General features: G+C 35.3%; 1 protein-coding gene across 4 annotated transcripts in view; it reads left to right on the top strand.

The window, feature by feature from the left end:
* Positions 1 to 21,724, top strand: part of Vps13 (vacuolar protein sorting 13C) — a 1,645,987-nt gene that overhangs the window by 1,165,014 nt on the left and 459,249 nt on the right. For 2 of the 4 annotated variants that reach the window (XM_090373229.1, XM_090373247.1), the window contains exons 52-53: positions 8,829 to 8,930; positions 15,390 to 15,431. In XM_090373229.1, coding sequence (XP_090229355.1) covers positions 8,829 to 8,930; positions 15,390 to 15,431 — 144 coding nt within the window. The remainder of the gene's footprint in view (positions 1 to 8,828; positions 8,931 to 15,389; positions 15,432 to 21,724) is intronic. The other 2 variants (XM_090373239.1, XM_090373256.1) reach the window with 1 other exon arrangement.

The raw sequence follows: 21,724 nt of genomic DNA on the forward strand, positions 1-21,724 counted from the left end.
TTGCACACAGTGATATCCCAAGTTAAAGATCCCGTAGCCCAGGACCATACTAGCAATGTGGTCTACGAGATTAAGTGCCCGGATTGTGAGGAGTGTTAAGTGGGGGAAACGGGGTGACGTTTAAAGGACCATCTGGGGGGAACACATGACTGCTATCAAGACTGCTAACTATGCGAGGTCTGCTGTGGCAGAGTATTTCTGGGAAAAGCAGCATCGGATCTCTCCTGAAGACACGGTCATTACTGACTGCGCCCATGGATTTTGGGGACGTAAGTGGCTCGAGAGCTTGCGAATCGGTTCATCCAGTCACAATACTATTAATAGGGACAGGGGGATCCGTTTACACCCCCTGTTTGAGGCAGTTGTCCTCAGAAGGGATGACCGTTTCTGTTTGACACACTCCCGAGCCACTTCCATTTCCGATACGCGCATGGAGAATGTAGATCATGTGTCTGATGATCACGTGCATGAGTGCCATGGACCGACTACTTAAGGATGTGTCTTAGCACTAGTAGTATGCTGTTGAAGAAGGAGACGGCAGTTCTCCGAAAGCTCCAGGTTTCATTGTTTTATCGCTTTTAACCTAGTTTATTTTAACTATAATTTAATCAGTGTTTTATTTTTATTTGCATCATTGTATATTATTTCATTGTATAGTAAATTTTCAGTTTAATTTCTTGGCTGGTGTTTATCATTAATTATTATAGTATTGTTATTGGCTTACACTCTTTAGGTCAAATGCAAACACACTAACATAAAGAACTGGGGAAAATGTGTTCTGGGGAAAATAATGGAGTCACTGGTTAAAGAAGTGTTGCAGGATCATCTAGACCAGACAGCAGTAATGGTTCAGACACAGCATGGGTTTGTTGAGGGGAGTTCTTGTCTGACCAATTTGATTGGCTACTACGATGTGGTCACAAAAGAACTGGATGCAAAAAATAATTTTGATATCATATACTTGGATTTCAGAAAAACTTTTGATGCTGTTGCACATGGAAGACTGCTATAGAAATTGGAGTTATATTGCCTTAAGAGCAAATTGCTACAATGTAAAAATGGAATGGTTAAGTGGGAGACAGAGAGTGGTAATAAATGGACATTGCTCTATGTGGACTAATGTTATTAGTGGAGTTCCCTATGGTTCGGTGATGGGCCCACTTGTTTTATGTATTTATCAATGATATCAGTGAAGGTATATCAGGCTTAATGTCTAATTTTGCAGATGATACCAAGGTTTGCATGGTTGTTAATGACAGTAAAGACAGCATGCTACTGCAACAGGATCTAGAAAAGTTACAGATGGGCTGAGAAGTGGCAACTGAAGATTAACATTGACAGATGTCAAGTACTGCTTATGGTTAGCAGTAACCCAACAGAAATGTACAAATTGTGTGGCACTACACTGAGGGAAGTGGAGAATGAAAATGACCCAGAGGTAATTGTGCAATCAGATATGAAGTTCTGTGAACAGTGCGGATGGGCTGCCAGAGCAGGTCATAGAGTCTTGTCGATGATATATAGGAATTTTGCTAGCAGAGACAAGGAGGTGATTATCCCTTTGTATAAGGCAGTGGTCAGGCCACACCTTGAGTATTGCATACAGGTCTGGAGGCCTCATTTTAGAAAGGATGTAGAGTTGTTATAACGAGTGCAGAGTGGGGCAACAAGATTAGTGAGAGGAACAAAGGGGTGCTATTAGCAAAAGAGGCTTAAAGTCTGCAAGTTGCAGCATCTGGAGACTAGTCACCTCCGATGTGATCTGATGGAGGTGTATACGGCCTTGAATTGTTTGAGCAGGCTTAATGCTTATGGAATTCTTCCGCTTGCTCAGAGTTCCATAAGGGGGGGGGCATAGATTAAAATTGAGGAAAGACAGTTGTAGAATAGATATGCTGAAGTTTGTCATTACCGAGCGTATAGTTGATTACTCAAACAGACTTCTATCTGTTGTTGTGGAAATTGATAGCTTAAATAAATTTAAGGCTGAACTAGACAAACCATTTGGAGTGACCGGATGGGTGAAATGGTAAGGGTTTTTTTTTTTTTTTTTTTTGTCGATCCTATATAAGCTTGCTTTCTTGCATCTGTGCCTCAACTAATGCTAGTGCAGTTAGCCAATTTTAGTTGGAGCAAGTAAGCCTTTCCACCTTGTTTTTCTGGGTGTTTCAGTCCACACAATATGCATATCTGCCTATGAACGTATACTTTTATGGACAATGCACGATGGAACAATATGACATGAGTCAATGATGGCTCATGTCATATTGTTCCTAAAAACAAAAACAACCCTAATGTGGAATTTGGCCTTTTACTTCTATAGATAAAGGGATGGATGAGTAGTAGAAGGTAAACAGTGGTTTATAATGGCCATTTCTCTTCATGGACTAACATTATAAATGGATTGCCTCAGGTTTCAGTGTTGGCTCCTTAATCATTTCAATATTTATTAACAATATTGATGGAGGCATCAGGTTTGTCTAAGTTTGCTGATGATACAAAAGTTAATGGGGTGGTTAATGACAGGAATTTTTTGACATGCTTTTTGAGTCAATCTCTCATCTTTATGGGTAACATTTGAGCATGTATAATTAAAATATTTAACGTGAGATATATTTTATGCAGTGTTTATACACCAATCAATTTTTTTAATATTATTCTTTATTTTAATATTGACTAAGGGGCTTTGCTCACTGCTCGTTTTGCTTGCCAATCACAGCACATGCTTTTCTACGTAAAATGTACAGTTATGAAGGAGTAAATCAAAAAGACACACCTGTTGAAACGGACTGATTGATACCTAATCAGGAAATGACCCATGTAATTATTTACCTGTGCATTTGTAGTGACATAATTGCCCCGCCCACTTGTACAACGTGACCCTCATCGCTCTCCTCTCATTGGCTACCCGACCACGTAGCATTCTCAAGGTCAAATAAATATCACTATGTAATTATTTACCTGCGTTTACATAGGTGACTTTGGAAAAGACCTTTTACTTCGGGTTCCATTATGCATGAGGAATATTATTGCATCTGAAAGAGCAGGACTAAAATATTTACATAATATACGATCTATTTAAAATATTAACAAAAGCCCCTTTGTTAGCTGACAAGGTATACAAAAAAACGTTACAATGAAATATCAAATGATGTCGGGCATGGTCATGTATTAGACAGTGAAGTTTGTGCACCATGTTGGTGAATGTTATGGAGGCAGTTGTCTTGCTATGCGATGAATGTTGGCATGCGTCCCATGTATACACTATACATTGTCAACAGCAAGTGTTTGATTCTGCCTAGTAACCCATTTGTGTTCCTTCCATTTAATGTCCGCCAACCTTGTGCACATGCTTCACTGTCTAAGACACGACCATGCCCGGCATCATTTGATGTTCCATTGTAACATTTTTTTGTTTTCAGCTGATGAAGAGACCCATCATCCCGATATACAGGGTTGTTAAAATTAAAGCAGCATTTCCAAGCTGGGAGGCGCGCCTCCCTGGGGAGATGCGGACTAGTGCAAAAGGAGGCGTGAAAAGTTTAACAGAAATGTAATTTTCATAACATAACATATATAAATTAAAAAATATATACATATAAATAAACTTTCATAACATAACATTAAATTTTATAACCTATTTTTTAAAGCATTTACCGCCACCTATCTCACTCTAACTTCGATGTAAACATGAGATAAACATTTATTTGGAAAAAAATATATTTTGCTGAAACGGATTGATGAATTATGATTGATATGATGAATTTAGTGCGTACTATGTATGACATATATAGGTAGATTGCATAGTATAGCATTAGTTACATGGTTGAAAATACGGTTTCAGCGGTGTGCGATTGTGTTTTTTATTGTTTTTGACATGATTACTTACTGATAATAATCATTAGTAATTTAGAAGTTGTATTTTTTAAGAATATGAAGTTAATTCTAATATTTTTAGACGAATGGATAAATTTTTGACTGCTTACAAGAGAAAATCCACTAATAATGAAGATACTGATGCTGATACAAGTAAAGGTAGTGGGAATACAAGCAACAGGGAACAAGGAGGTAGAACTCCCAAGACAAGAAAATACGATTCATCCTATTTATCATTAGGATTCACAAGTGTTATTATAGATGGCTTGGAAAAACCAATGTGTTTGTTTTGTACAAAAGTTTTGGCTGCAGATAGTATGAGACCAGGCAAATTAAAATGGCACCTTAAAACTATGCATTCTGAATATGCTGATAAGCCCCTAGAATTTTTTCAAAGAAAAGTAGACGAGTTTAATGAACAAAAGCAAACATTCAAAAAAATAGTTTCTGTTCCATCAAATGCAATTCTACTGTCATACCAAGTTTCTTACAGAATCGCGAAATGTAAAAAACCACACACAATAGGAGAAACTCTAGTTTTGCCAGCAGCTATTTATATGGTTAAAATAATGTTCTGCGAATCATATGCGAAACAGTTGCGACAAATACCGCTTGCTGATAATACAGTTGGCAGAAGAATCAATGATATATCTGAAGATCTTTGCGATCAGTTAGTTTCTCGACTGCATACTTCGAAATTCGCCACACAAGTAGATAAGGCAACTGATGTAGTTAAAGATGCTCGTTTAATTGCATGTTCGATATGTTGGAGAAACTAATATAATGGAAGATATATTATTTTGCAACCCCATTCCTTGAAAGGCCACATTCATTGAAATTTTTAATATAATTGACACTTTTTTTGATGAGAACGACATAAAGTGGAATAACTGCATTGGACTCTGTACTGACGGAGCACAGTCAATGTCAGGACACAAGGCAGGTCTTCAAGCATTAGTTAAAAAGAAAGCACCCGAAGTTATCTGGATGCACTGCATGCTTCACAGAGCAGCTCTTGTGTCAAAAAATATGAGCAAGGAACTTAACAACATTTTTACAAAAGTAATAAACTACAAAAAAAACAGCCCTTTAAAAGTTAGATTGTTTGCAAAGCTGTGCGAAGATATGGAAGCTAATTATACCTCACTTCTATACTATTGTGAAGTGCGCTGGCTATCTCATGCAAAAGTGATTCAAAGGGTGTTTGAACTCAAAGTTTTTTTTTTTTTTTTTTTTTTGTAGTTGTTGGCGCATCGGCTTCTGTGGCCATAAATCATCTCCCAAGGTATTTGCAGTACTTTGATCCGAGCCTGAGGCGGGATTCGAACCCGCGACATTTGGGTTGCCAGGCAGGCACTTCACCCACCCAGCTAGCACGGTCGGCATTTTGAACTCAAAGAAGAGATTGCAATTTTTCTTGATGAAAATCATAATGAAGAAGCAAATTTATTTAGGAATGATAACTTTATTGTTAAACTTGCCTATTTGGTTGAAATTTTTGGAAAGTTGAGTGTTTTGAATAAATCAATGCAAGGACCAAAAATGCATTCACTGATTCAAAAAGACAAAGTGAAAGCATTCATAAAAAAATTGGAGCTGTGGAAATCAAATTTACAAAAAAATAAGTTCAACGTGTTTCCACTTTTAAATGATTTCTGCACCAGAGTTAATATTGAAGCAAACAAAAATCTATTTACTGAACACTTGGATGGTTTACTAATGCACTTTTCACATTATTTCGAAGATTTTGATTTTACAAAGTTTGCATGGATACAGAATCCATTTGTCGATGAACAAGATGATGAATTTGGATTAACAACTATTGAAAAGGAAAATTGATAGAATTATCATGCGATACTTCCTTGAAACAAAAATTTCAGAGTGAAACCCTAGTTCAATTAGTTGAATCGAAGTGAAGAATATAATACTTTGTCAAGCAAAGCAATGCAAGTATTACTGCCATTCGTAACATTATATTTATGCGAAATGGAATTTTCTACATTGGCTGCAATGAAATCCAAATATCGAGCCCGTTTAGTAGTAGAAAAAGAGCTATGAGTAGCACTCTCCCTCAATGACACCTAGATTCGATAAACTTTGTGCTAATAAACAAGCACATCCATCGCATTAAAAACAAAATAATTTAAAAATGAATATATATATATATATATATATAGTAAAACCTTGTTATTATTCTGTCAATTACTTTTTTTTTTTTTTTTTTTCATTTTTTTGTATTAATACATTTTTTACCATTTAAAAATGTGTCTGTATTATTTTATGAAATAAAGGATGGGGGGGAGGCGCCAAGATTAGATTTTTTTAAAAGGGGGGCATAGTAACATAAAGTTTGGAAACCACTGAATTAAAGTATCCCTATGTAGAGGGCTCTGGAGTGAGTTCTAAGACTCGTACTGAAGAGAAATTTGGACAATGGGCAATAAAGAACGCGCTTGTCATTTATTGGGAAAAAAAATAGTTATAAAATTTATCACTGTATGCCGCTGTGGCAATACAAATCACTTGAATAGCACTACAGTTGTTCAGTGTGTCCTCCGTTTTGGTCAACAACAGTTTCCATTCGAAGAACTCACTCCAGAGCCCTCTACACAGGGATACTTAAATTTTAACAACCCTGTAGTTTGTATATTTGTAAATAGTTTAGTATTTTGTAAATATTTTTGTTTTTTTGTAAATATTTGTATAGTTTTGTTATTATTTGTATAGTAATAACATTATACTAATATACTAACATTATAATGCACTGATTGAAATATAATCAGGAAATGACTTATGTAATTATTTACCTGCGTGTTTGTTGTGATCTACTTGACCCATTCTTCTCCCATTGGCTCGAATAAATATCACTAGGAGGAAACCTTTTTTAATGTATAGACAGATGTTAAAACTTTAATTTATGTAACATTAGACTATAAAGCGCTTAGGGCGTAAGCCTCAAGCTATGGAAAAGTCTAGACTGTGTGTATATATATATTTATATACATAGTCTAGACTTTTCTATAGCTTGAGGCTTATGCCCTAAACGCTTTATAGTCTAAATACATCATACACCATCAGGCATCTCTCATATTGTGGAGTTATACTTCATAATTGTTTTGCCATAATTGCATCATTCGGGTACCTACCCACCCACTGAAGAAGGGCCATATAGCCCTGAAATGGTGCTGTATGGATGGTGGTATCCCTCTGAGAATAAGTAACATTAGTCTTCTCCTCAGGTGAAGCATTATTTATTCAAAGTAGTGCAATATCATGGCAACTCGTTGTGAAGGTATTCACAATATGAGATACAGTCTGTCCTCGTATAGCACGATAGTTGCGTTCCTAGAAACCCTCGTGCAATGCAAAATCGTGCAATATAAACAACAGGCCCTATGGGAAAAGTAGGGTTAGGTGCTGACCACCCAAGATTGAACACACATTTGGAACCAAAACATTACCAAACACAATAAATAATCGGGTAATTTTAATCGTTATAAATAACGATTAAAATACGTAATAAAATAATATTATATTATAATAAAGTATTTTTAGTATTTTTTAATACTAAAAAAGTATTTTTTACGGATAAAATACGTATTTTATTCGTAAAAAAATTATTATATTAAATAAAATAGTCATAATAAAATACTTACGTATTTTATAATACATAAGTATAAATTATAATACGTAAGTCATAATAAAATATTGCTAATGCTTTTGCTTCTATCGTAAGAAAACTTGTTTTTTGTTTGATTTTCTATCCAAACAGATGACAGCCTTTCCATCTCTTCCAATTCTTGTGTCTTAATCTAATGGATTTTAATTACACTGAGTTGTTCCTGCTATGAAAGTTGTTTTTATTTTCTCTGCATTCTTTGTAATTCTCCGCGTTGCCTCATTTAGGTCTGTAGCACGTGCAATATCACATGGTCTTTCATTTTGCTCAAAGCGTTTCACAATTTCATATTTTTTCTCTATCGACAGAAGCGGACTGGCCATAAGCCTTACAGGGGAAACCACGGTGGGCCGGAGGCCGGTGTGATTTTGGCCATAAACCGTAGTATGAGGCCACTACAAATTTTCCCGGGTAAGAATTTTTGACCCAGTCCGCCTCTGTTTATCGATATTGCTTCTTTTTTTTTTCTCTCTGAATCTGCATTGTCTTAGCCAGGACGCTTCCTTTTCACACCTTTTAAGTATTTTACTAATTTTTAGGGAATAAAGCACAATTACAAACGAGGTGGCACGCTTGATACACATAAACAAAACTGCGCGCGTGTAGCAACTGAATAAACAACACCGTAAAGGCCGAGATACACTATTAACACCCCACATTTTACTAAAGCACATTTCTGGGGGTTACTACCATAAAACCATAAAAACAATTTCCAGTTTCGTTTCTGCTAGTGGAATCGGTTATAAACTGGTAGTACACTCCATCTAATTGCATTTGCGATTATACCGATAGCTGGAATTGTGTTGATTTTTACGTTATTATGGTGAAATGTGTTTCCCCTTCACTGATATAAAACACATAAATACATTTTCAGAATCTTCTTCGTTCCTATCGTGTTGTGTTCAGTTGGGGTGATTCCGCATTCGACTGCCATTTCTTGTAAACACAAAGGCGAATCGTGTATAAGCGAATTCGGTTTGTGTTATATAAGATAACGTTCCCCTATTTATAAATCGTGTATGATCGAATTCGTGTAATGCAAACACGTGTTATACGAGGACCGACTGTGAGCCAGCATGCTCTCACTGTGCATGCTGGCTCACATTATATGCTAGTGCACTTGTTCAAGATCATTTTTTTAAGGTATTACATAATAATTGCCTTTTAGAACACTAAATTTGTGGGAGAAAGTATGGCTTATATCTGGGCCAGTATAGCATTTTATAGATAGCAAATAAGAACATTTAATCTAAAGAGTCATTATTTGTTATAGGAACTTGGGATACATACCCAAAAGAAAAATGGTTCTCTTGTGATTCAGATGTATGCTCCATTCTGGATGGTGAATAAAACAGGAGTAATGCTTACATACAGAGTAAGTTAATATAAAGCTTAGCACAGATTTCATTAGATACTGTAAGGATAAAGTGAATTTCATGCTATACAAAGTATCCTTAGATTAATGCAGTAACCCGTCATAGTGTAAAATTAAAGGAACTAAAATTTTTTACAACTTTGTAAGGCACCTCCATGGGCAGGAGCAGCAGTGCATAGCACACGCTCCTTGATTAGACTGGTGTTCGAGCCCGTGACCACCAAATATGGAGGATGCGGAAAGGTCAGGGATTGACCACTGCATATCCCCGGAGCAATATGGCCTTAGTTGCTAATGATCCTAAAAACCAAATAACAACAACAACTTTGTAAAGGTCTTTTTATATTTTGAAATTCTTAGTGAAAGGTTTTTATTTGTTGTGTTTCTAATATATGATAGTTCAGTACTGTGTATTTTCAGTTTGGTAAATTTTTATGGTACACAGAATTATTTAAATCAAATGAAAGTCCTAACATTTATTAACTTTTTAACGTGCATTTTTAGGTATTCATTATTACTGTAATTTATCTGTGAAATGAGAAATAAATTTTTAAAAAAATAAATAAATAAATAACCTAAGAAGGAATTAAAATACCTTTATTGCTGCTTTCCACAGACATTTATTGTTCGTAGAAGAGGTCAGCCAGGATATAGTGTAAAGAACTTGCATTTCACTCTGGTTAACCACCCATTATACATTTTGTAATTTGCTGTTTTCACATTTACAAGGGCAATAAAGGATATCAAGAGTAGCTGCATTATATATCTCTAAAATCTATATGTACTGATGTAGTGTACTAAAAATGTATAAGCTTACATTTCATGAAAAGCAGTCCACAGTAACTAATTTGGACTGTGGATGGGTGGGGGGGGCATGACACTCCTTTTTATGCTAAAAACCCTTCAACATATAAGTTGATTTCCAGTGACATTGGAAATTTAATTAAATATATAAAGTCTTTCTCAACCAACTTCAGATTTTCTGGAAATTATTATTTAGTATCCATATCACCAAGTCTGCATCATGATGACATTGTGACCCAATTGCCATGTTAGCATGGCATTGGATCCATCAGTCAAGTGTTTCCACACTCAGAAACTGTATAGCTATCACAAAAATTTTGCAGTACCTTCCTGCTTATTTAAAAATGCATATTGCTAATTTAATAGCATTAAAATTGTTGCAATGCCATTCTTAGTATTTAATTCAAAATTACATATTTTAATATTTTGTTTTATAATATTGTTTTATTGTTATAATCGAACTTTTATTATTTGAGGATGAAGGGTGGGGTTAATACCAGTCCCAATCAGGATGTTTTCATGTAGTAATTTCATTTTAAAATATAGATAATTTAATATAGATGAATATAGATAATTTAATTTGCCAAGATTTCTCTGAACATCATTTATTTCATATATACGAAAATCAAAATTTAGTGGTATCTTTTCTCGTGTCAGTTGCCCACAATTCCCATTTTAATGCAGAACTACTTTCTGCAGAAGGAGTGTCAAAAGTTAACTAAGATGAATGAGAGCTATACACAAACAAGGTTCTTTCACATGTATTCATTGTGACCCCAATTCAAAGGAGGATCAATGGGTGACAACTAATTACAGACCCATTAGTTTAACTTCTGTTCCTGGGAAATTAATGGAGGCACTGGTTAAAGAAGCATTGCAGGATCATCAAGACAAGACCTCAGTTATAGTTCAAACACAGCATGGATTTGTTAAGGGAAAGGTCTTGTCTGACTAATTTGATTGGATACTATGATGTGGTCACAAAGGAACTGGATGCAAAAAATAATTTTAATATCATATACTTGGATAAGCTTTTGATACTGTTCCCCATGAAAGACTGCTGTACAAATTAGAGTAGTATGGCATTAAGGGCAAATTACTCCTGTGGATAAAGGGATGGATGAGTGGGAGAAGACAGAGTGGTAATCAATGGACACTGCTCTTCGTGAACTAATGTTATTAATGGAGTCCCTCAGGGTTCAGTGTTAGGTCCTTTGTTGTTTTCTGTATATATTAACGTAACGATGTTGATGAAGGTATATCAGGCGTAATATCTAAGTTTGCAGATGATACGAAGGTTGGCAGGGTTGTTAATGACACTAATGACAGTACTCTACTGCAACAGGATCTAGAAAAGTTGAGCAGATGGGCTGAGAGGTGGCAACTGAAATTTAATATTGACAAATAAAAAGTACTGCATGTGGGTAACAGTAACCCCAGCGTAACATAACTGTGTGGTACTACACTCAGGGCAGTAGAGAATGAAAATGACCTGGGGATAATTTTGCAGTTAGATGTGAGGTTTTCTGAGCAGTGCAGATGGTCTGCAAGAGTAGTTCATGGTGTCTTTTCAGTGATATACAAGAATTTTTCTAACAGGGAGGTGCTTATCCCCTTGTATAAGGCAATGGGTAGGCTACACCCTGAGTACTGTATACAGGTCTGGAGGCATCATTTTAGGAAGAATGTAGAGCTGCTGGAACGAGTACAGAGAAGTGCAACAAGATTAGTGAATGGAACAAAGGGTTGCTCTTACGAAGAAAGGCTTAGGATTTGCAAATTAATGTCTGAGAATAGGCATCTGTGAGGTCATGGATGTATAATGCCTTAAATGGGGTGAGCAAGCTCAATGTTGATGGGATTCTTCCTGCCCAGATTAATATCCTGAGAGGACATACATTCAAATTGAGGAAAGATTGTTGAAGAATAGATGTGCAGAAATTTGCCTTTAGTTGAGGGGTGGTTGATTGCTGGAACAAACCTCCATCTGTCATTGGACTTAAATAAATTCATGGCAGAGCTATACAAACATTTGAAGCAAATGGATGAGTGAAATGGGAAGGGTTTTTTTTTTTTTTTTTTTTTGGCCAGTGCTGTATAAGCTTGCTTTCTTGCATCATATGCCACTTCTAATGCTAATTCCTTGTATAGATTTCTAATTTTTGGTTTACGACCACATCATTGCCATAATTTAAAACACGAATGGAAAGTGATTGTTCACAGTGCATAGAAATATAAATATAATACAGGTGCAGTGTCCAAAATCCAATAACCTCAGAACTCAGAGAGTACCAATTTTTGGACAGTAAACCTGTTATAAAATGTCATAATTCACACACAGATAAAGGGAGAACACATTGGCAGTGCACCATACATATTTTGATAATATTTCTATATTATTAACTTATTTATATTGACTGTGTTATTTTATTCTTATTCTTTTATTCCTTAGGCCATTTGTCACAATTTGTAAACAAGAAACTTAGCAGCATGAAGTTATCAGCTACAAAATATCTTTGATAATATTCCATTAAAAAATTAAAATAATGAAAAGGAAAAAATAAACAAAACAAAATACCAGTGATTGTTGTTTTTTTGTTTGTTTTTTTTTTAACTGACAGCTGAAGACAATACTGCCTTTAAATAAGAATAAAAGATTTAGATTTTTTGGCTTTTATAATTTCCCTTTTATAATTGTTGCATTTTAAATTGCATGATTATACTGAGCTGCAATGCATCAAATTTTGTTTCAATTACGGAAAAGTGCAAGAGAAACCTACAAAATATTAAAAAACAGTTTTTGGAGAAGATGCTAGGTGTCATTTGAAGACTTTTCAGTGGTTTTCAAAGTTTGAAGAGTTTCTTTTCTGTCTGTCAGAGGTGATCCTCACTCTGGCTGCCCTTCAAATTTAAAAACTAATTATTCATTCACTTGCATTCATGATCAGCATTTAAATATCTGATGATGCTAGTGACATTGGTGTTACTTCTGGGATGTCAATCAATTTTAACACAATATTTGGGAATATGACTTGTTTTAGCCAAGTTTATGCCTCACATACTCACTGATGATCACAGAAAGGCAGCAGTTTTTGCACATCAAGATAGTCTCAGTGTACTGACCTACTGCTGATTGACTCTCACTTTGTTTCTTACCTACATGCTCACTGATGATGAATCACTGATGCATGACTGTGACCTGGAAACAAAGTTCCAGTCCTCTCACTAAAAGACTCCATCTTCTCCAAGGCCCTTGATTAAATGTTTAAATCATACTTTGTCCTGCATGTCAATCAGTAAACCAAGGATACTATAAATCAGTTCTATAGCAATTACATGCTGCCATTTAGAAAAAATAGGTTTTTTCGGAAATGACACGTGCATCACAACAATGCCCTGCACACTTGGTCTGTGTGTATCCTTTTTTTTTTTTCTCTCTCTCTCCAATCTTGAAATCCCCTTGAAAGATCACAGATTTTGTAGCAACTGAGGAAATTTTTCAGAACATCACACAGTAACCATTAACAATTTCAAAGTTGCAGAAGCATTCGAATTGGTATATCAAGACTACTTTGAATCTCATTGGATATCTGATCCATCTGAATAGCCAATAAGTTTCATTTCACAAATATTAGTTGAGTTCCCTGAATTTTTTGATTACACTTCACACACACACACACACACACACACACACACACACACACACACACACACGCATGCATGATCAAAAGTGTCATAATTAAGCTAAATATCACATTCATTTCAACTTAATAAAACAAAATTAAATCTATTAAATGCAATTACCATTTGCACCTGATTATCTAAAAAATTATATCTTAAATTAACATACCATTTTTTAAATTAAGTCATTCCAAAACTGAATAATAGAGCTAAAAATGAAATATAATATGAATTTTGTGATAGGCACAAATATTCTAATTTTCTGCAAATCTACAGATTTTCAGTTTGCTTCCTCTGTAGCCGAGTGGTCAGGAGCGGATGCTGAACAGCACCCGCACCTTGAGTAGACCGGGGGTTCAAGCCCCTGAGTGCTAAATATGGTCGAGCTGCCAACCCGCACTGGACCAGCGTGGCAGATTATGATCCATTTCCCTCAACATGAATTGTTGAAGAGACTTCCATCCTGCAGTGGGTTGATAATGGCTGCAGTTTACTTTGTCAGCCTATTCATCACTCTACCATCAAAACATAGGATTGTTTTTGACTTATACATCTCTATATCATTATATGCTATATAATATCGGTGTAAATACACCATAGTTAACCCATAGATTTGAGCTACGATTGTAGCGTAGAAGGCATCATTTTAATTGTATCTCATAATGTGGTTGCCTTCACAACAAGATAGCTACTATTGAATTACTTCAAATAAATAACGCTTCTCTAGTAGAGAAGACTACTGTTATTTATTTTCAGCGGTACCACCACCCAGACGATCATTTCGAAGATGTTTGGCTTCGTCATCAGTGGGCGGGTAGGTACCCAGGTAATACAACAAGCCATCTCAGTTGCGAAGTTATATCCACATTATGAGAGATGCCAAAAGGGTGTGGTGGTAATGTTGTGTTGTGAAGGCAACCACATTATGAGATACAATTAAAACGATGCCTTCTACGCTACAATCGTAGCTCAAATCTATGGGTTAACTATGGTGTATTTACACCGATATTATATAGTTAATTATCAAAACCCATAAGGATTCTGCCTTAAGGCGCCTCCGTAGCCAGGTAGGCAGGAACAGCAGTGCGTAGCACATGCTACTTGATTAGACCGGGGTTCGAGCCCATGAGTCACCAAATACGGAGGATGCCGAAAGGTGAAAGAATGACCACCGCATATCCCTGGAGCAATATGGCCTTAGTTGCTAATGCTCCTTAAAAAAAAAAAAAAACAAAGAAGCAAATTTTTAATAGCTTGTATACCTTAGTTTTTATATTAAATTTTTTAAAAAAAATATTTAGAATGTTCTGCAAACCCGTAGATTTCAGTTTGGTACCTTATTTACTTTTGTAATAATCAGTTCCCTAAAATCAGTTAAGACAGATTTTCTGTGTTATACAGGTATGTATATCATTATACATAAACATAAATGAAATAAACATTTTGAAACCTTGAGAGGTTAATAAAATTTGCAAAAGGTTCACGTTTGCCATTTCCATCTTTCAGCATCTACCATTAAGCCTAATTTTTTTACGAAGTAATAAAATTTTCAAGGCAAGCAGCAAAAAAATAAATAGAACCATTGTGGCTTGTACAAATTTGAGTATGAAAAACTTCACAATGTAAATTAAAAATTATAATTATAAAAACAATTTTAAATATTTATCTTCAAGAATGACATTTTTACAATTTATATCTATTTTATATCAATATTTTATATTTATTCTCAATAATATAATTATCATAGCTTCAGTAGTTGAGTTCAATGTTGATATATTATGGATTCATGTAATTTTCAAGAGATGAGACAATTTAATAAGCATTATTTTTACTGTTTCATATTCTTGTAATATAGTGCACAATAAAATTAGAACTGCTTTGATGAAATATTCTCTCTTTTAATTTTAATTCGATACCTATAAAAAATTGATTTCGTGCCTGGCTTTTCAATGCATTCTTTCTTCTTTCCTCCAGAGATCTAAGAAGTTAGAAAAAATTGATGGAAAAGATCAAAAGGTGATAAAGAAAACTTTTCCTCATGCATGCCCAGTGATTTATGGATGATGGAAATAGTTTTCTACAGTTTTTAGAATGCAGCATGCACATTAAGTTCCCCCTTTTTTGCACAATTTTTTTTTTAGAAAATTTGAACAAAAGTTGTTCTCCACTGCATTATTTAATGATGCTTTAATTTTTTTCTGCAGCAGATAAATAATATTCATAACTCCTTACTATAATAGTGCACTAACAGATACTATTTAGGATAGTGGTATCCACCTGGTGCTGTATATATCCAGAGGTATTCAAGGATAAAACACTTTCACATACCCCTTTATACTTGAAAAGAGTATATAGAAGTATATAAAAGTTATTATGTATTAATATAAAGTATATTAAAGCAGATGTTTTTCATCTCATTACAATTTCATTCACCGCACAAGCATACAAAGTAAATATTGTATGTTTATGTAGATTGTTAAAATATACAAGGGGGAAATGAAAGCCTTAAGAAATGTTTAAGAGATGCTCCAACAGAAGAGGTTGAATACCACTGATTTAGTGATCTGAAAATATCTTATATATACAGTCAAACTTGGTTTTAATGAGCATCAAGGTATTTGCAAAATTTCCTCGTTATAACCATTACTTACTATATCAGTGATAGCGGAGATGGGGAAACCTCTAGGGCCATTAAACAATGAACACTTTATATCAGTAAAGAGTTAAATCTACCTCCTATTTTTTATAATTTGCAATAACTTGATATAAAGATAGATTCAAAAAACAAAAGAAATATTAGAGAGAGAAAAATAATATAAGTATATTTTACATATTATTATTATTTATATGCTTGTATAAACTACAGTACACTTAATGTTAAACACAATTTATTTCTCTGTAAATTTCAAACCATACACTTAATACTAAACACAATTTATTTCTCTGTAATTAAAAACAATACTATTTAATAATAAACATGATTTCAATTATTCTTTATTTATGAAATCTTAAAATTTATGTTTGTTTTAAAGATTTCACTTTGATATTTCTTAAGTTTCACCTTAAAACACTCAAAGCGTTAAAAGTCTCATTGCTTGCGGTCCTTCAAAAAAATTGACTAATGTGCCACTGCACCTTGGACTTGTGAAACTGTTGGCACTGATTTTGATTCACTTTCAATTGTCAACCTATCATTATCACAATCATCTTCTTTACCATCATCGTTATTGTCTTTGATGAGCACAACATTTTGAATGTCACTCTCTGTAGGAAGACCACTAGTTAATAAGTTGTTATCGACTCGTACAAATTTATCGATGCGATATTATCTGTATTAAAACCTACAACGTTGTTATGTAGCATAAGTTGTTTTTTTTCTTCTTTTTCATCTACAATTGAAATTTCATTTGAATTTAATTTCCATTTCCTGAAACAATTTGACATGGTTTTCAAAATAATGTTGTTCCAGACATTATTCAATAAATTTATAGCATTCAATATCAATATAGACTCAGGAAGTTTCTGTTCTCTTTGACTGATCAGATGTAGAACTAGAAATCTTTCACAAAATCCTTTCAAACTCTTGATTACACCTATGTCCATTGATAGTAAAATTCATGTCACATTGGTAGTCAGAAACACTGGCTTAATGTTGGACAAATTTTGAATCTGGGGAAGTGCAGGACAATTATCAACTAACAGTAAAATACTTTTCTTCTTTTTTGAATAGCTGCTTATTCCAAACATTTACGTATTGCCGAAAAATATCCGAAGTGATCGAAGTTTCCTTACGTTTTTGAAACACCAAGATTTTCTGATAACAAACAGTTTTTTTTTTTTATCAGTTCCAGTCATATTTGCGCATACGAGCACCATCAAACTACTATCCCACGCCTTTGATTTTTTTTCCACCAACATATTTTTCCCCTTTAAATTTAAATGTATTGTCAAGTGTCAAATTATATAAAAAAGTCCTGTTTCGTCAGCGTTGTAGTAGTAATAGAGGTATATGAGCTTATGTAGCATCAGCCAAAAAAAAAATCAATTTCACACAACCATTCCTTCTAAACGTTTATCCAGTTAATCCTTGAATTTATTTAAGCTATCAACTTCCACAACAACAGATGGAAGTTTGTTCCAGCAACTAACCACCTGCTGGCTAAAAGCAAATTTCCGCACATCTATTCTACAACAACAATCTTTCCTCATTTTGAATTTATGCCCCCTCAGGTTTGTAATCTGAGCAAGTGGAAGAATCCCATTAGAATTCAGCATCATCATTATCATCATCATCAGCCATTTTCAATCCACTGCAGGATGAAGGCCTCTCCAGCAACTTTCCAGTTCCTTCTGTTTTGAGCACTGGCCATCCATTTACTACCCACAAACTCATGAATTTCATTTATCCATCTCCGCCTTTGTCTTCCAGGTTTTCTTCTAGCTCCTCTTGGATACCATTCTGTTATTTTCTTAGTCCATCTGTCATCATGACTTCGAGCTATGTGTCCTGCCCAAGACCATTTTAGTTCTTTAGTTTTGATAAGAATGCCCTTTACTTGAGTTTGCTGCCTAATCCATGTGTTTTTCTTCTTATCTAACAGTCTGATTCCCAATATAATTTGTTCCATTCTTCGCTGTGTAGTTCTCAGCTTCTCTTCCATTCTTTTGGTGAGTGCCCAAGTTTCACTTCCATAAGTCATGGTGGGGAGTATTCATTGGTTCATTATTTTACATTTCAGACAAACCGGGATATTGCTCTTCAGTATGTGACTATATTTCCTGAATGCTATCCATCCAAAATTTATTCTTCCCTTGACTTCCAGCCATTTATTATTATTACAGCTAATAACTTGTCCCAGATAAGTATATGACTCCACCTTTTCAATTATTGCTCCTTCAGTCATTATTTCTGTTTCTGTGGCATATTTGTTCATCATTGCTTTTGTTTTAGCCATATTCATCTTTAGTCCAAAATCCTTACTTACCGTGCATAACTGATTAAGATTTTCCTCTAATTCTTTGGGATCGTAGCTTATGACCACAATGTCATCTGCAAATCGTAAATGGTTTAGGTACTCTCTGTTCACATTTTGACTCCTTTCTGCCACCAGTCTAATCTTCTGAAAGCTTCCTCAAGGGCAGCAGTAAACAGCTTCGGAGATATTGTGTCTCCTTGTTGAACTCCTTTCTGAATTTTAAATTTCCTACTGTCTTTGTCTAGTCTAATAAAGGAGGTAGCACTCTCATATATTTTCTTCAAAATCATAATATATGGGGTATCTATACCTTGTCTTTGCAGTGCCTGAAACATTGCTTTATGCTGTATGGAGTCAAATGCCTTTTCATAATCCACAAATGCCAGGCATAATGGTGTTTTATATTCATTTGCTTTCTCCATTAGCTATGATATTACATGAAGGTGATCCATAGTTGAGAATCCTGTCCTAAAGCCAGCTTGCTCTTTTGGTTGATTCTCATCAACTATTCTTTGTAATCTGTTAGTAATGACCCTTGTGAACAACTTGTAGATGTGGGATAACAAGCTAATTGGTCTATAATTTCCAATTTCTGATTTATCTCCTTTCTTATGCAGCAAAACTATGATTGCATTATTCCACTGCTTAGGCGTCACACCTTTTCTAATGCACTTTGTGAAGAGCCTTGCCAGTTTTTGTGTTATGTCTCTTCCTCCCAATTCTAACAACTCTACAATAACTTCTTCTTTACCCGGGGCTTTCTGATTCTTCATTTTCTTCAATGCATGTTCTACCTTATCAGGAAGAATATCGGGTATGTCGTATATGTTGCTACTTTGCATTCCATCTTCCCCACTGCTGGCATCATTCCCCTGCTCCTTGTATAATTCTCTATAGTAGTCTTCTTCTATTTGAATTATGCCTTCTCTGCTGTTTATAAGTACACCATCGCTATTCTTCAGTTTCAGTATCATTTGTCTTTCTGTATTACTGCTCATGGCTGCTGATTTAAATCCTTTGTTTTCCCTTAATGCTTGTTCTACTTTTCTTATGTTAAATCTTCTTATGTCCTCTCTGAGTCTCTTTCTAATGGCGTTGCATAACTCAGTATACTCAACTTTCTCCCTGTCAGTGTTTTTCTTGCTTTTCATTTGTCGTCTTCCATTCATCATGACAAGTGTTTCTTGATTAATTTTTTCTTCTTTGGATTTCTTTTTCCCTATAGGTTGCTTGGGCTGTATCACTTTCAGAAAGTTGTAATATTCCTCGTCGATATCTTGGTCCTGAGCTGTCTGCAGAAGCTCAAACTTGTACTTAAGTTCCAGTACATACTGCTTTTTTCTCCTCTTCTGTTATCTCAAAGACCTTTGTATTATTTACTCGAGTCAGGTTTTTTCCTTTCCTACATCTATATCAAGTGTACATCTTACCATTCTGTGATCACTTCCAACATTTACCTTATTCAGGATGGTAACATCATTCACAATATATCTTCTGTTAGTGAGGATGAAGTCGATTTTATTAGTAGTTAATCCATTTGGACTCTTCCATGTCCACTTTCTGTTCACCCTTTTCTTGAAAAAAGTGTTCATTACTGACAGTCCTTGAGATTCTGCAAATTCCACAAGTCTTTCACCTCTTTTATTTCTTTCACCAATTCCAAAATTTCCTATTGTTCCCCTTTCTGCACTGTTTTGTCTTTTTCCAACCTTAGCATTGAAGTCCACCATAATAATAGTGTAGTGGGTTTTCTGCTCATCTAGAAGACTCTCAATTTCGGTGTACATTTCTTCAACCTCTTCGTCATCATGGCTCGATGTTGGTGCATAAATCATTATAATCTTTAGCTTGTACCTCTTAGAAATCTTGAGTATTAGTCTTGACATCCTTGGCGATGTACTTTTGAATTCCAAAATGTTGTTTTTAAAATCTTTATGACCAGAAACCAAACTCCACCTTCACTCCTTTCACTGTTTCCATTGGTGTACAGCAGATTTCCACTTGATAAACTTATAAGTGATTCATTTCTTCTTCTTGTTTCAGCCAAACCGATGATATTCCAATTCACATTTTCTAATTCCTTTTCCAGCTCTAATATCCTGTCTTCACCGATGAGTGATCTTATGTTATAACAGGCCAAGTTCAATTTCCGTGCATGGCAGCCTGATCGTACCCAGAGATTCTTAGCACTCTCTGCTTCCACTCTGATCCTCTCGCTGCCGTAAGAGGGAGAGTGAAAGCTGCTGGGGACTGAGGGCCATTTGTTTTGTCATGCTGGAGGGTTTGGTCTTTTCCTCTTCACGCTGACCAGGCGTCTTGAAGAGAACCACTCTACACGTTCGTTGCCACCTAAGTGACGTAACAGGGCTTACCATCGAGAAGGTGTGCATGAGTGGATTTTAGAATTCAGCATGCTCAACCCATTCAAAGCCTTATACACCTGTCAGATCGCCTTGCAGGTGCCTGGTCTCCAGCCACTGCAATTTGCAGAACTTAAGCCTTTCTTGGTAAGAGAACCAATTTGTTTTGTTCCCCCTCACCAATCTTGTTGCCCTTCTCTGTACACACTGAAGCAACTTTACACCCTTCCTAAAATGAGGTCTCCACACTTGTATGCCATACTCAAGGCGTGGCCTGACCATTGCCTTATACAAAGGGATAATCACCTCCTTTTCCCTGCTAACAAAATTCCTGTATATCATTGACAATACCTGATGACCTGCTCTTGCAGCCTGTCTGCATTGTTCAGAAAACTTCATATCTGACTGCACAATCCCTCCCAGGTATTTTTCATTTTCTACCACCCTAAGTATAGTAACACACAGTTGATACGTTCCTCTTGAGTTACTTATACCCATATGCAGTACTTTGCATTTGTCAATGTTAAACTTCAGTTGCCACTTCTCAGCCCATCTGCCCAAATTTTCTACATCCTGTTGCAGTAGTTGTTCCTGATTTCTGCCCAAACATGGTCAATCCATTCATTTTGCATTATTGGATCAGCAGGTCGAGATTCTCCGCTAATTTTTGCATAAACGATGTTATGTCGATTTTTAAATCAATCCAGCCAACCGTTGTTACATACAAAATCGTTGTGTCCAAATTGTTTAGCAATTTTTTCTGCTTGAGCCTTCAAGAACAGACTGTCTATTGAAAATCCAGCACTTGTTTATGTGGTGACCCATTGAAGCAATGCTTCCTCAAGATTTGTAACCTCACACTTTCTAATTTTTTTTTTTTTTTTTTTTTTCCAGTTATATTCTTTTCCAGTGCCGATACGTAAACATTTATATTCTTCCCCAATATCGATACACGTGAAAAGAAAAAGAAAAC

The sequence above is a fragment of the Mastigoproctus giganteus genome, chromosome 1 (assembly GCF_048544385.1).
Source record: "Mastigoproctus giganteus isolate SK-2022 chromosome 1, ASM4854438v1, whole genome shotgun sequence".
NCBI lineage: Eukaryota > Metazoa > Arthropoda > Arachnida > Uropygi > Thelyphonidae > Mastigoproctus > Mastigoproctus giganteus.